The sequence below is a fragment of the Equus quagga genome, chromosome 2, assembly GCF_021613505.1.
Source record: "Equus quagga isolate Etosha38 chromosome 2, UCLA_HA_Equagga_1.0, whole genome shotgun sequence".
NCBI lineage: Eukaryota > Metazoa > Chordata > Mammalia > Perissodactyla > Equidae > Equus > Equus quagga.
In genome coordinates, this window is record NC_060268.1 from 168785617 (window position 1) to 168801015 (window position 15399).

Below are 15399 nucleotides of genomic sequence, written 5' to 3' on the forward strand. Positions count from 1 at the left end.
AAATAAACAGCATCATTAATGAAAATGATATTATGTCCTTTATCTTCACTTTTTATTTTTCAAGTTGTTCAGAATCCCAAGTGGATGAGAAGGGGCTACTTATTGGAAACCTTATGAGAGACCCCAACAGTTCAATAGACTCTTTATTGATTGGTAGATAAGTGTTTATTTCTAGAGAAAGCATTCTAATAAGGTTATAAAGCATTCATTTCTTTTCCCTGATCCATTTAAAATTTTCATCAACCAGGAAACAAATGCCTTGATTACAAAATTTAGAGATTTATGGGCAAATTGGTAGAAGAGACATATATCATATTAGAATAAAGGGAATTTATAGATTGTGTTAAGTATAGAGACTATATTTGTTGAGGGTTAAAATATACTTTGCATAGGGAAAATAATTATATAGTTAGACATGTTTTGTTAGTAGGAATATACCATAAGCCAGTAAGTTCAGGAAAACATGTACCAGTCAATAGGTGAAGCAGACAAGAAGAAGTAGTAAGGTTCTTGGGAGTATTCTTGGACCATGAGATTGAGTGAGCGATGGAAGCTGTTTAGGCATCATTGGTGAGGGGCTGGCTAAGACTGAAGTATGCAAGGACCTCTCTCAGTTGCCCCAAGTTTGGGACCTACTCCCCATACAATATGTGTACGAAGTACAAAAATTAGAATTCAACAACATATGATCCAAAAAGCTGTACTTCATGGGAAGGTCTAGGGAGGATACATTTTGGGTAAATTTTTACAGTGGACAAAGGATGATTTCACAAGGTTTGAAAATAAAAGACAGTGTTCCTAGTCTGCCAGCTGGGGAACTTCTTAGGCATCACAGATCTGTTTTCTCCAAGAGTGGATATGTAGATATCGCCTGTGATATCAACAGTTCTATCTTTTGACATCATTATATGGAGGAAACCCTGAAATATAAAAAGAAAAGTCATTCTCTTGGTGGCTTTTATGATTTGCCTTGGATTATTAGCAAGTAAAGCAACTCGCTGTCTTGATTGTTCTATTTGCCATCAAATGGTGTTGACCTGCTCAAGGGAATGGAATAGGGCTCAACACAAATGACAATATGGGAAGAGGTAACTGTTAGTTGTGTTATTTGGAAGTTCAAAGGATTAAAGAGAATTCTGCACTCAAGGAAAAATAGGTTAAAAGAAATAACAGCAGTAAATCATGAAAAATTAAACAAAAACAATGTGGAGTTCTGAATTTAGATTATAAAATTCACTTGTAGAAGTGTTAAGTAAGGGATGCTTCTTTTGATCAAAGTTCACGTGAGAAAGAGCTGGAATTGTTGATTAGGTCCTAACAATGGAGTGGGTTCTAAAAATAAAACAAACAAAAAACTGTTTTTTAAAAAAAGAAAAAAATGGCTGTTAGTTTAGAATACATTAAAAGAAACGATTGTACCATATTCTACTTTAGTCAGATCACATCTAGAATATTGTGTTCATTATGCATTTTAAGAGGGACATGGAAAAGCTAAATGCTGAAAACCATGTTACACAAGAAACAGTTTTGTCCTACTTATGATACTATGAGTAAGCTCCTTGAGGACAAGACTATGTTTCGTATCTCTTCAATGCCAGTGCTTGGCCTTCTTTGCAGAACATTGGAGTATTCCTTATATGTTTTTTGCATAAATAATGAATTAAAAATGTAGGATATTGGAATTGTTTAATTTGAAGATGTGAGAAAAATTTCAAACATATGATATATATTTAAAGAAATTTTAGTAAATGAGATTAGAAGCATTCTACTTAACTTTAAAGGTATAAAAAGATCCCGGGACTGTAAGTTTTTGTTCAGTATAGTGGACTTGCAAACAGTGTTGTAAATCTTTGAGGAAAAATACTGCCTTGATAAAAAAAAATGGTTCTTTTGCTAAATATATTTGAGGGTGCTAGATGACCATCTGTCAGAAAAGTCATAGCACTTTTGACCCTGCTTTCATGGGAAAATTGGACTAGGTAACTTGTAGGATTCCTTCCAACTCTGAGAATGAGTTATTCCAGTGAGTCTGTTATGACCATTGATTTTCTTACATTCTGATTTTTGTGGTTTAACACACAATTCCAAGTACGTAAGAAAGCCAATTTATATCAGCCATGAGTAATCTATGCTACATCAAACTTCCCTTCACATTTAAAAAATTCAAATGATTGAAATTAGATTTTTAAAATATTTGTCATATCTCTTCGTGAAATATTGAGAACAAATAACTGCATATTAATCTGTCACGCTGATTAGTCAATGAACATCATAGATATCTTCTAATAGATATTTTAAAAATTGTAATGAGCACATGTCTTATTTCACAAAGAAACATCTCAGAAAAGAATCATTTTTAGAGTTTCTTAATATTGAACTGAAAATGACACCATTAGCTAATAGCAAAATAATCACATTTTCCTTAAAGGAAAAAAATATTTTTAAAATATTGATTAAGAGGAAAATGCCAGAGTTTGAGTCATTTGTGTCTCCAGATCTAAGTACCTCTTGAAGAATTTCAAAATTATTGTCACAAACTACTTAAACGTTCAACATGAACTCCTTATACACTAAATGAAAAAACTAACTGGATTATGTTACATTTAGAATTTCTGAACCTAGAAGCTAGCATATTGTGGTTCAGAATTGAATCTTGAGCTTTGTATTGATTGCCAGAATCAGGGAGGAAAAAAAATCTTTCCTTAGTAAATTAATTCTTAAGGGGGGGAGAAAGCTACTGAAGGATTGATCTGAGCTTTATTGTAGCGAGAGCCTCCAGTCATAAATTACTGGCACACAAGCAGAGTCAATGTGTCATTTCTATTGTAATCAGCTACTTTTATATTTCCACTCGTCAAGGTTGACTTGATCATATTGTGCACCTCTTGGATGTCAAAGACATTCATTTGCTCTTCTTGAGAGCAGCACAAGTATCTCTCTTAGAACTTAGACCTCTAACTTGGGGAAGTAATATATTCCACAATATGACTGTGAGGGTATTCTTTGTGGGAAGAATTTTTTTTCAAATGCAAGTTTCAAAATTTGAAATTATCCAGCTTCCCATTTTTGCTCTTTGAGGAATAATATGTATTAAACATCCATTCTGGGGATCTACCTTTAAATGACCTTTTCAGTACTCATCCTTTTACTCCTTTTGATTTGCTCAGATAAATTACAACCACCTGGCCTTTTGTATTAAAGAAGGTTACATACAAAATTGACCTTTTGATACTTATTGGGAGAACTAGGTTCATTGTATTTGAGATTAACTGCCGTTGCTGTTTTCTGGGTTATGTCTTAAATAACTTTATTTGAGGATTTTAAAGCCTGTTTCTTTTGTCTCTTCCTTCCAAGCTACTTCAAACAGCATACGAACACTCTCCCAGTAATACAAAGAGAAATTATGTTTTAAAAAATAATAAATCTGATTTATTTGGATCCTGTGGTGCCTGTGGATTTCCATATGTCATTTCACTTTTTCTTAACCTTGAGAAAGCCAAAATTATCCTTTGACCCTTCTGCTTGCTACCTTGCTTAATAAGACTCAGCCTTCTTTCTGTTACCTGAACACTTTAAGCTCAGACTTGCCTCAGGAACTTTGCGCTTGCTTTTCCATCTGCCTGAAATTTTCTTTTATGGGTTGCTTTGTTTGATTTACCTAATACTCTCCTTGTTCCCCTACTTTTTCTAGCTCCTTTGTAGTTAGGGTGGGCGTGTGACTATTTATGGAAAGTGATGTATGTCACTTCCCGTCTGAGGCGTTGAAAAGTCCGTACAGGATTCACTAGTCTCTTTTCTGCCCTTCCACTTAAGGAATCTTTGGGTTGAGGTGGCAGACCCTAAAGATTAAAGCAATCTGTACTGCTGAGTTACTAGATAGGGATTTACTTGGACCTGAAGGAGATTTTGTGTGAGCAAAAAATACACTTCTCTGTTTTAAACTACTGAGTTTTGGGGGGTGCATGCCTATTTTGACTGAGTATTCAACGTTCCAGATTAAACTTAATTTCTCAGGAGACCTTCTGTAACCACTCTATCTAAAGCGCTTTCTCCCTCCACTGTCTCTCTTTCTCCCAACCATTATATGTTTTCTGTAGTGATTTTTTTCTGTGATATTTTTATTTGTTTGTATATGTTCAGCAAACAAGAAGTCTATATGCTGTAAGTTGTGATTTTTTAAATGCCTGGAGTAATCTCTAAAATTGGCAATAAGCATTTAATTTTTTGACTTTTTGTTTTAATGTCAAGAAGTACAAATAAAACAAAACAAAATATTACCTTGTAAAGCTCCATTGTATTTCCTATTGCTCACAAAAAAGGATGGTCTTATATCAAGCAATAGCTGAGTTTTTTACTTCCGGATGAATCCATACTGCATGATTTCTTTATTCCGGAAGTGAGATCATCTTTGGCAAAGTCTAAATCAGTGATGCCATCTATGTCAACAAAGAAAGGATTAAGAATCCGAATTTTAATTTCAAAATTGCCTGACGTAACCTTCAAAAAATTCTGCAATATCTTTACATATCTTCAGGTTTTTGCACACTAAAAAATAGATTAGGCTTTGTTGCTTTCAAATCCAGGCAACATAAATACTTCCTCCAATATCAGAATGTTCCCCTAGTTGTCTGCCTCCAGTGTTCTGGCCCAGAAGAGTCCCTGATATATTTTTTAATAGCATAGAAAAGCTTGCTGAATGGAATCAAATGAGTCACCTTATATATCTATTCCTAGAAAAGTGTCTGGCACACAGTGGGAACTCAGTGAAAAGTTTTTCAATAAATGGATGATCACAGCCAAATTTATTCACCAAGTAAATCAAGATACAAAAGTATCAACTTATCAATTGTTCTAAGAATAGGCTTTCATTTAAAAAGAAGGAGAGAGAAAGAAATAAAAGAAAATTCTGCCCAGCATTTTAGACTAAACTCTTCAAGATTTAGCTTCTGGAATGCCAAGTAAAGAACTTCAGACTCTGCTTCCATTCCTTAATGAAATTTATTGACAAGGCAGTAAGACTTTACTAAGAATTATTTTCCCTTTGCTAATGCATGCTGTATAGTCAACTTCTTTTCTCATTAGTGACCTAAATAAGATATGTTGCCAAGTATTAAATAAAAACAAATATACACAGGTATATCATCTGCATAATCAAAGTGTTTCATGGAAAATCAACTGTTTACTATTATTAACATGCAACTGATTTTCTTTTGAAAAAGTGTTCAGAAGATGGCATTCTTCATTAACACAGTCAACAGACACACAGTTGAAAACTAGGAACTGGCTATGCTGGGACATGTTAGTATTTCATTTAGTCTAAAGAGAAATGATGAAGCTACCAATTCTATCCTAATTTACTTCAAAATATTAAAAGAAATGTTAGCAAATATTAGCAGTTTCCGGAGTAGATAATTTGATAATAATTTTGTTTTACTTTTCTTTATTTGCTCCACACCACAAACCAGCTTCATCCTTCCAAACAAAATGGCGTTACCAATGTCTATCCAATGAAATGAAGCTTAAATGATTTGATAAGCAACCTTGTGGGGTGCTTCAAGATACAGCTTTTAGATTAGGCAAAGTTAAAATTTTACTAAAGTTCTTCCCTTTCAAATTAAACCTACTTTCCATGAAGACTTATAGTGATTGATATATGTGGACAGTTGTAGGTGATCCTTCATTTTCTTGGCTTCAAACTTCAATAGGGAAGATTTGCACCATGGAACAAATATGATTTTGGCTCCCACAATGTTTAATTTAGAATGTATAACCATGACACGTAAAGATAAGGAAGCTCTGTCATACTTTCTTTTCTTTCACGTTGCCTACATTAACCTAAACAAAGACAGCCCATACTTAAAATGCCCATACTTATAAAAGCAAAATATATTTTATTTGATTCCTGTCAGTAGAAAGCTTTCAAGCTCTTATTATGTGCAAATGATGGTGATATTATCTGGCCAAATAGTTTGTGCCACCCTGCTCTTACTAATATTAACAATTTTTAGAGTTCTGGGGGAGTTATTTTACATGGAAGTTTTGATCTAAAATCAGTATGTAAGGCTAATACCTTACAGAGACAAAAATCAGTCAATATACCACATAGGTGATGTTGCACATACAACCTCATGAATACGAAAGTTTGAAAACCACTGAGCTAGATGAATGGAAGAAGGAAAAGGAAACTTTAGAAATGTATTTTGAACTTTGAATCTGTTCTGCCTTTAAGATAATTTTCAAGTTCTTACATAGCAAATAAGGATGTATAGGAAATTCTAAATTAGTCTTGCTTGCTTTCAGAATTTACTCCATTCTGTTTTATTTTTAAGCATTAATATATGCTCATACATTTGTTTGTTGAAAGAATTTAAGAAAATAGTGGAGTTACATTTTGGTTCTAGATGGCAGCAGTTGCCTTCTAAAGGCAGCATTAAGTTAAATGATTGAATCCACTGAAATTGTAAAAGAAAAAAACTTTTGAAAAAAGTATCATCTATTAGTGCCAGATTGGTAGGTTTTCTAATGCTCATCTATTTACTCTTTAGAGGTCTTTGGTCTACAGGTTGAAGAATTCTGGCCTAAAACATCTGTGAGGTCCCTTCTGGGTCTAAAACTATGAGGACTATGTCTTGGTCATATCAATTATATGCTCAGTGTTATCCAAATGACAACAAAGACCCTTATTTGTGGGAATTATTTAATCCTTATCTTGGCCTTTTATGGATGAGTATTCATTTTAATTTGTTTGAGTTATAATGTATTTACTTTGAATTATGACGTATAATTTTTATGCATATTTACACATGCACTTTCACACATACACTGACCTGCACGTGTAATGTTTATGTATATATATAAACTGATATGCTCTATTAGCATTTTAGAGGAAATATTGAACTTTATATTTTGGAAGATTTAAAAACATTCTCCATTCTTCTTCTCTTCTTCCTCTATCCAGTGGCAGGCTTGATGATGGTGAAGGTAGGTTTTGTTTTTGGCACATTACTGCTCAAACAACAGCCCTGCATGCTTGAGCAGCCTACCTGGAATATCTGCTATGGCCATTTGACAACTGAGGATATTTTGCTTTCAAATAGTGAAGAAAAACTGAATAAATTTAGGGTTTTGTGGAATTTTCTGATTGATGAAATCCCTTCTGGGTAGTTACTGGAGTTTATTTTGCAAGTTAGTAGAAAAATTGCAAAAATACCAAGTGGCAAAAAATTTCAAAAATTATCAGAAGTCCGTATTTTCAGTAAACTCAGTGACTACCTGGCAGAAAGCTACAAGAAATTTTTTTTTTTATGTAAACAACACTATTTTAAGAATAACATAGTCCCAGTAGGTCAAATATTGTAGAGGCCTAGAAAAGAGTAATTGAAGTAACCTGAACAAAGATGTGCCAAACCACTCCCATAGGTACTAACATCACTGTCCATGGAAACCAGCCGCAGACTGGAAGACTCCCGAGATCCTGAATAGGGGTTGAGGCTTGTGCCTTGCAGATTTAGTTATAAAAAATGGTAGAATTTCATGCTTTCCTAATTCAATGATACAAAATGATATTGCCCCTTCTCTTTATTTCCCTCACACCTTCCTAACACTGAAAGAACAAAATTGATTGTTTGCTTATATTACTCTATGTTAAATGTGTGTGTGCTAATGACAGAAATACTTTTTCATGAAATGTTGCTTAATCTCTAATTCAAACACTTCGTACATTTTAGTATGTAAGCTCAAGAGGAATGACTAAATCATTTTGATTCCTCCTTTTATTCCTTTCCAAAATCTTAAGGTGGTAATTGCTATTAAAAATATGAATGCATTATGATAACTTTATGGCAGTTTTTTCATAATCTTTGCAGTATTGCAATAAGGTAGATGAAAAGCAATATGAAACAATGGTGATTTGTTGGGTCTCCAAAATTGCTCCATTCGAAAAAAATAAATATCCACTTTGCAGGATAAGATAAATTCTAGAATATCAGAGGAAAAATACTGTTAAAGGCTTACTCATAATTAAAGTTAGTTTTATCATAACTTGCCTTCACTCACATTCAGATGCTATAGATTTTTATACTTTAAGTCACTCATTCATCAAGTACTGTTCACAACAAAGTGCTGTGGGGAATAAAAAACAAATAAAAATAGACTTTTGCCTTAAAAAAGATTTCAGAAAAGCATGAAGATATAAAGAGATAATGCCATAGTAATATAATAGATAATTCATAGATGAGATGATCACTTCAAATTTGGTGTGGAGTAGAAGGACATTTGGAGGTCGGGGAGAAGGTTGGATAGAGGCTAGACACAGGAGGAAGACAACTGGTGATCCTTAGTTACTGTTTTGTTTTGTATGTGTGTTGTTAAGGATTATTATCCTAAAATCTACTAGAGAGTTGTAGCCCTTGGGGTGGCTGGTATGAACTTTGGAGAATGATACAATATTTGAAGAAGTATTGAGAGGAAGAATTATCATATCTACATTTGATAGAATCAATGACTATTCCTGGTTGCCACATTAAACTTGGATTGTCATATTATTTTTAATTTCATGGTTTGTTTTGTGAGAGACTTTGAATAATAAAAGTTATTACAGACAACAAACATGATAGTAAGAACATCTCTTTAATTTTTAAATTTTCTCCACAACAATGTTTGCGGCAGCATGATTATAATCTATGGTATTATCATCAATTTGTTCTTTTGGCTTTATCTTTCTGCTGAATAATTGGCAATAGCAGATTAGTTATAAAACAGATCATCTGTTATATGGCTTCTTATCCATGTACAAAATGTTAAACTTCATCTTATATAAAAATCACGACAAAATAAATAAATTAATTCTCAAAAGTTCTTAAGGAAATACTCTCTATTTCCTGCTAATTTTTAGGTTGAGTTTTTATCATTCTTAGTCACAAACGGCAGAAAGCATTTCCAAATATAAATTCATTTTACCACAATCATGACATTTTCCAACCGTCTCATAAATTTGCAACATTTGTTAAAAGGGAGACTAGTGGAGCAGAATGTGTCACTAACGCTGAAGAAAATGGGCCTGTGATAATTAGTGTACCACCTTCCAAGACAAAGTTAGTGCTTGGAATTTAACGTGATAATTGTGTACCCATGGACAGTTCCTGAGTGCTCCCAATGCACCAGCGCCTGTGCTGAGTGGTCCAAGCGCATGGTCTCGTTCGTCTCAACCTTATGATATTATTGTTATTCCCATTTTATGCAGAGAAAGAGTAAGCCTTAGAAGAGTCTGTATAATTTGAGTATGGTCCACTAGGTAATTGGTGGAGAAGCTGGGATTCAAAACATGTCCTCTGAGGTATAGTTGTAGGTGCGGGTGCTATTAACAGCCCGACTTTAGAGATGAGAAGAATTGAGGCTAGAGAGGTCTAAATAATTTGGTTAAGCTCAGAGGGCTAATAAGTGGAAAAACTGATATTTGAACACAGGCCCTCTAACTCCAGAGTTTAGGTATGTTGCTTGTCAGTATTTATACTAAATTTTGACAGAATGTAAGGTGTAAGAATGTTGTTTATACCTCGTTTGTCTTGACATAGGAGACAAAATTTGGGAAGTAGTGCATATAGATGTTACCAGCAAGAGGGAGGGTAATTGTTAAGGATGTGGCTGAGAGCCAGAAGTTAGTAGCAAAGGGAATCTCACTTTATTCCATTTTATTATTTTAGGGCCATCACATCAAAGCAAGAGTGTTTCAGGAGAAAGTGATTTACCCCTCCTAAGGCTCACAGACAGAACATTTGCGCTAGTTTCCCAAAGTCGGTAACTCAGTATGTCAGCCAGAGTCCTCAAACTAGTCCTATGCTAAGTGGCCTGGAGCAAGTTCATTTGGCCTATTTCCTATTTATATCCTTCACTGTACACTGTCTTGTGCCCTAATTATTTTTATTTTACCGTGTCTTGTCTGATAAACTATAGTGTTACGGTCTTGGAAAAGAACAATGTTTTTCTTCTTTGCAGAGAATACTGTAGTAAGCATTCAATTCTTGAAAAGTGATGGAAATTCAAGGCTCAGAAGACAAACTGGAACTTTTTAAAACATTTTTGTGTTCTACTAATAAATTTTTTTAAATGAGAAAACGTGTCAGACAGTCACTGATTTTTCTTTATTATGAGTGTTGAGAGTCACAATAATACATTCTATTCCAGAGAAATCTATTCTTTGTCAAAGATAGTGAATTTGAAATATTTCTACATTAACATTATAATTTTGGTATTGAGTATTCATTAATTATATTTTGTAGACCTTTTACTTTTAGGTGTAGAGAAAAGGTAAGATGAGGAAACAGAAGCTGTTCATTTTGCTAAAAATCATATAATTATATGAGATGCCATTTGTAAGCTGAGGAGAATAAGTACAAATGCAGAAACTTTTTAATACAAATGTTAGAAAATTATGTTCAAACCCAAGGTAGAATTTACAGTTTTCTCAAAGCTATTTGTACATTACTATAGGAAAGGTAGTTTGTGTGTGTGTGTTGTTGTATGTGTATGTTTTTACAAGAGACAAAGAGTGTGGTGCCTTCTACATTTAGTATCCCTTGGCATTTGAAATAACATTATATTTGCATTTTGCATATACAAAATACAGATCAATTGCCCACTCCTATGGAGAGAGGCACAAACTAGATTCTGTTTGCCAGCAGCTGTATTTTTAATAACATAATTTTGAGTTTATATTAAAGCTAATAATTTGGTGGTTTAGATCGCACTTACTTTTTACTTTAAATAGGTTTTTTAGTATGTCTTCCTTACTTTTTTTTTTTAAAGATTTTATTTTTTTCCTTTTTCTCCCCAAAGCCCCCTGGTACGTAGTTGTATATTCTTCGTTGTGGGTCCTTCTAGTTGTGGCAAGTGGGACGCTACCTCAGCGTGGTTTGATGAGCAGTGCCATGTCCGTGCCCAGGATTCGAACCAATGAAACACTGGGCCGCCAGCAGCGGAGCGCTCGAACCCAACCACTCGGCCACCGGGCCAGCCCCTGTCTTCCTTACTTTTAAAAATATATATTTTAAGAACTTAAACTAATACTCAGTAATAGTATTATTTCTATCCCATATTGGCATGTGGATGTTCTCTTTTTAATAATAACAAAGCAAGGCCTTAAATTATATTATAGATGCTTATTTCATGAACACTGTCACTGCTGTGTCACAAATATTAAAACGAAAATATTAAATAAACTGCCATCAGGTGTTGGCTTGGGTTCCTTCATCATCTGAAAGAGGATTTTACGAACGATGCCTCACGGTGCTACATACATTTACATTCAAAGACCAGTTGTTAACGTTGTAAGTTAAGGCCAGTGAATCTTTAAAACTCTCTGTGAATAATGAAGCCATTCATTGTGTTCAAGGATTTTGCCTTTCTTCAATGATATGATTTTCTTCTCATTTGAGAGTATTTAATTGCATCGCTCATCCACTTTTAATATTTAATAATAATTTTATTAGCTGTATAGAATGAGAAGGGCAAGATTTGCAATATCTAGTGCTGGTCATCAATCTTTTCTTATCATGACTTAATGAATATTATAATTACAGGAGAGGCAGAAATATAAACTCGATTGGTAGTTGGTTGGGACTTGCTAGTTTATTGGTTTTAGCTTGGAAAAAGCCCAGAAGAGGCACAAGGAGAAAGAAAAAAATAACTGGAGGTGCCCTGGCACAAAATTTTTGCAATCTACCAGTCATTCCTCATTTTAAATAATGAACACATATCCTTTGAATGAAGTTATAAACACTGCCAGTAACAATTCCTGCTGGGTCCATAGCGATAGACAGGGGATCTTGATGACTTACAGACTTAATCTTGGCAGGTATATGTTCCTTTAATCTCTATTAATGCATTTTGACAACTTTTCATTATCTTTTCTTAAACATTTTTACTGTTATTGGCTTTCAGCTAAGACAAAAGCATGAGTTATTTTGAATGGAAAAACTTGGCGTAGCCATCATCGTAATAGCACTTTTTACTTAAGTAGCACCTCTCACCTGAAGTTATTAAAGTGCTTGAGTACATTTCATCAGGCTTGTGGGATGGAGGTCAGGGAAAAATTCTTTGTAGGCACCATAACGTTTAAAGCCTCTATGGAAATATAACCCAGGCCATGGGGAGAAAACAATTTTCATTTTTACTGATTTAGATATGGATGTGTGTATTAGATGATTCCTAAAATGTGAGTGCCATTTGTTCAAAATGGAACCCGATATTGTTGAATTTAATGTGTTTTTAAACCTATTCTAAAACAAATCATTTTTAACCCCCTCCAGCAACTGCTTCGAGAACGACAGCAGATGGCCAGCCGTCCCTTTGCTTCTGTTGATGTAGCACTGGAAGTAGGAGCCGAACAAACAGACTTTCTGCGAGGGCCGTTAGAGGTAGGAACAGTGGTGCTGAAAGGGGACCACTGTGATTTGCATATTTATATTGCTTCTCTAATCTGCGTCTGCTCGCGAAGCCAAAGAGAGTCTGATTATCTAGAGTTGACAATGTAGAGTCAGCTACATATGTTATGCCACTTTTAAGGCACATAGTTTTAATAGTATGACATGAGCTGTAACAAAAGTCACTGGAGAGTCTATTAGCCTAGGCAAGAGTGACAGACTGCTCACCTGGCAGCCTTTCCCTGGCAGATAGGAGCTGAAGGAATTTAAAATGTAGGTATGCTGGAAGAAACAAAGCACCTATATTTAGTCCTTGGATTGCCCAGTGTCGCTTAGTTAACAGTTCACATCTTTATTAACAAAGTTGACTATAAAAGATGGGAGGAGAAGAGTTGCATTTAAAAATTTTCTTTTTATTGAGGTAACATTGATTTGTAACATTGTATAAATTTCAGGTGTACGCCATTATATTTTGCTTTCTGTATAGCCTACGTTGTGTTCCCCACCAAAAATCTAGTTGCCATCCATCACCTTACACATGTGCCCCTTTACCCCTTTCTCCCGCATAACCACCAATCTGTTCTCTGTATCTATGTATTTGTTTGTTTACCTTCCAGATTTTACTTACATAGTTTCATTTTTGAATGTTGAGAAGTGTAGAATATAGTGAATATTTTTATATGTGGTTAATTGTTGTATTAGTATATTCTTTCATTGCAAATGTAGAAATAGAGTATGGTGAAACAGAAATCATTATGTGCAAGTAAATGTGATGTTAGAATCCTGAAATAATGCGTGGAATGATTTTGAAAATGATAACCCCCAAAGAGAAAAAATTCACAGATTATGATTGAGGACTAATGAAGCATTTTGAGGCATAGTAATTTAGTTGTTTGTTTATTATTTTTTTATTTATATATTGTGAGATTATATATAAGTAGGAAGATTAAGAAAGACTGTAGAGTTGAAATATTTTACTCTTTAACATGCCCTGATATGACTAATTTCATGTTGCTATTTTCAGATTTTGCTTTTCCTCAAGGAAAGCAAGAAATATATAAATAGACTCCTTCAAAAACCTAGGTACAAATATAATTGATTCTATCAATAGGATTTTTGATTATTTTGGAAAAAGTGAAACTAAATCAGACCTCATGGATGCTATACAAAGGATGAGTTTTGTTTTGGTTTTTTTTGAGGAAGATTAGCCCTGAGCTAACATCCACCACCAATCCTCCTCTTTTGTGAGGAGGAAGACAGGCCCTGAGCTAACATCCCTGCCCATCTTCCTCTACTTGATACATGAGATGCCTACCACAGCATGGCTTGACAAGCAGTGTGTAGGTCCACACCGTGGATCTGAACAGGCGAACCCGGCTGCCGAAGCAGAACGTGCAAACTTAACCGCTGCGCCACCAGGCCAGCCCCCAAGGGGTCAGTTGTCAAAGGATGTTTCCCTATGAACTTTCTTAGCTTTTGTTCTTGATTTTTTACTCCTCTAGATCACAGGTTGCCAGGGACACTTAGAACATTGGGAAGTTTATGTGTATATCTTCCATTACTTGGGGAAAAATTAGAAGAGAGAATAATTAAATGAAAGTTACAGTAAGTGCTCTAATTTCATTTTGGCTCCTGGTTTCAAATAACTTTAGGACAAAACCTTTAACAAATGGAAAACCTAGACCATTTGAATCCAACTTCTTTTTTCTCCTCATCTGTCTGAAACATTCTCACACTCTGCTAAAACTCAAGTAAGAAGAGAAAAATGAATATAAACAAGACATACATAGGCCAAGAAGGAAAAAGACAATCAAAGAACTAGAAAACTAAAACTTAAGGAGCAGATGTAATTAACATATATGTGTCGCCACAGTTTGTCTGTTGCTGCTTAATACTGTTCAAGAATGTCCTGCTAGGTGTATTTATGTTCATAATCATTCTATTTCTTCGTTTTACTTTTTCCAAATTTTTCCTTCTTTATCACTGTGATGTTTTTTAACCTTAAATTTTGTTTTGTAGAGTTTAAAATTTTCCACCTCTACTTTCTTTTAGTTCCTATTTGCCTGGTAGTCTTTCTTTTATTTTTATTAGTGCGTGTATGTGAGGAAGATTGGCCCTGGACTAACATCTGCTGCCAATCATCCTCTTTTTGCTGAGGAAGATTGTCACTGAGCTAACATCCATGCCCGTCTTCCTCTATTTTGTGTGGGAGGCTGCCTTAGTGTGGCTTCACAAGCGGTGCTCATCCACACTCGGGATCCAAACCTGCGAACCCCAGGTACGCAAAGCAGACTGCGGCCCCTCTTTTATTTTTTTATTTACAACTTCTCTGAATCCTTTTGTTTCACACGTGTCCCTTGTAGAAAAGACTGTTAGCTTTTCATTTTTCCACTCACTCTGTGAGTCTGTCTTTTGATTGGTAAGTTTAACCTGCTTCCCTTGGCAATAATTACTGTTCTACCAAGGCTTATATTAGCTGCTCCATTGTGTGTGTGCTCTTGCTGTTACTAGCCTCGCTTCTTTTAGATTCTATTGCCCAGCTGCTTCTGGATAAATTGATTTTCTTCTGCTAAACTGAATGTTGCATTTTCTGTTTCTATGTTTCTAATAGTTACCTTACTTATCAAGATTCATAGTGATGGTTATTTTCTCCTGTCAATGTCTAAAGCTTATTAATACATATTCCTGCTCTGCCTATCTCAAACCAAATTAATACCTTAGTATGCTCTCAACTCCCTCTGTTCCTCCCACCCTCCGTTAATAGTGCCTGGAATTTTTTATCCAGATATTATGGATGTACTTTTTTCTTTATTATGGCATATTTAAATAACAATGAACTTTCGTTACTCCCCTTTTTGTATCTAATTGCTTGCTCATGCATTTCTTTGATTTTTCACTAACATAAATCCTCTAAGATATTTTTCAAAGGGAAATTTCATGGGTCATACTCTGTGAGATCTTAAATGCCTACCAATGCCTT

The 15399-nt window shown here is 34.6% G+C and overlaps 1 protein-coding gene across 3 annotated transcripts in view; it reads left to right on the forward strand.

Moving 5' to 3' along the window:
* ATRNL1 (attractin like 1) overlaps window positions 1-15399 on the forward strand; it is a 730944-nt gene that overhangs the window by 507537 nt on the left and 208008 nt on the right. For all 3 annotated transcript variants that reach the window (XM_046649411.1, XM_046649419.1, XM_046649424.1), the window contains exon 27: window positions 12306-12413. In XM_046649411.1, coding sequence (XP_046505367.1) covers window positions 12306-12413 — 108 coding nt within the window. The remainder of the gene's footprint in view (window positions 1-12305; window positions 12414-15399) is intronic.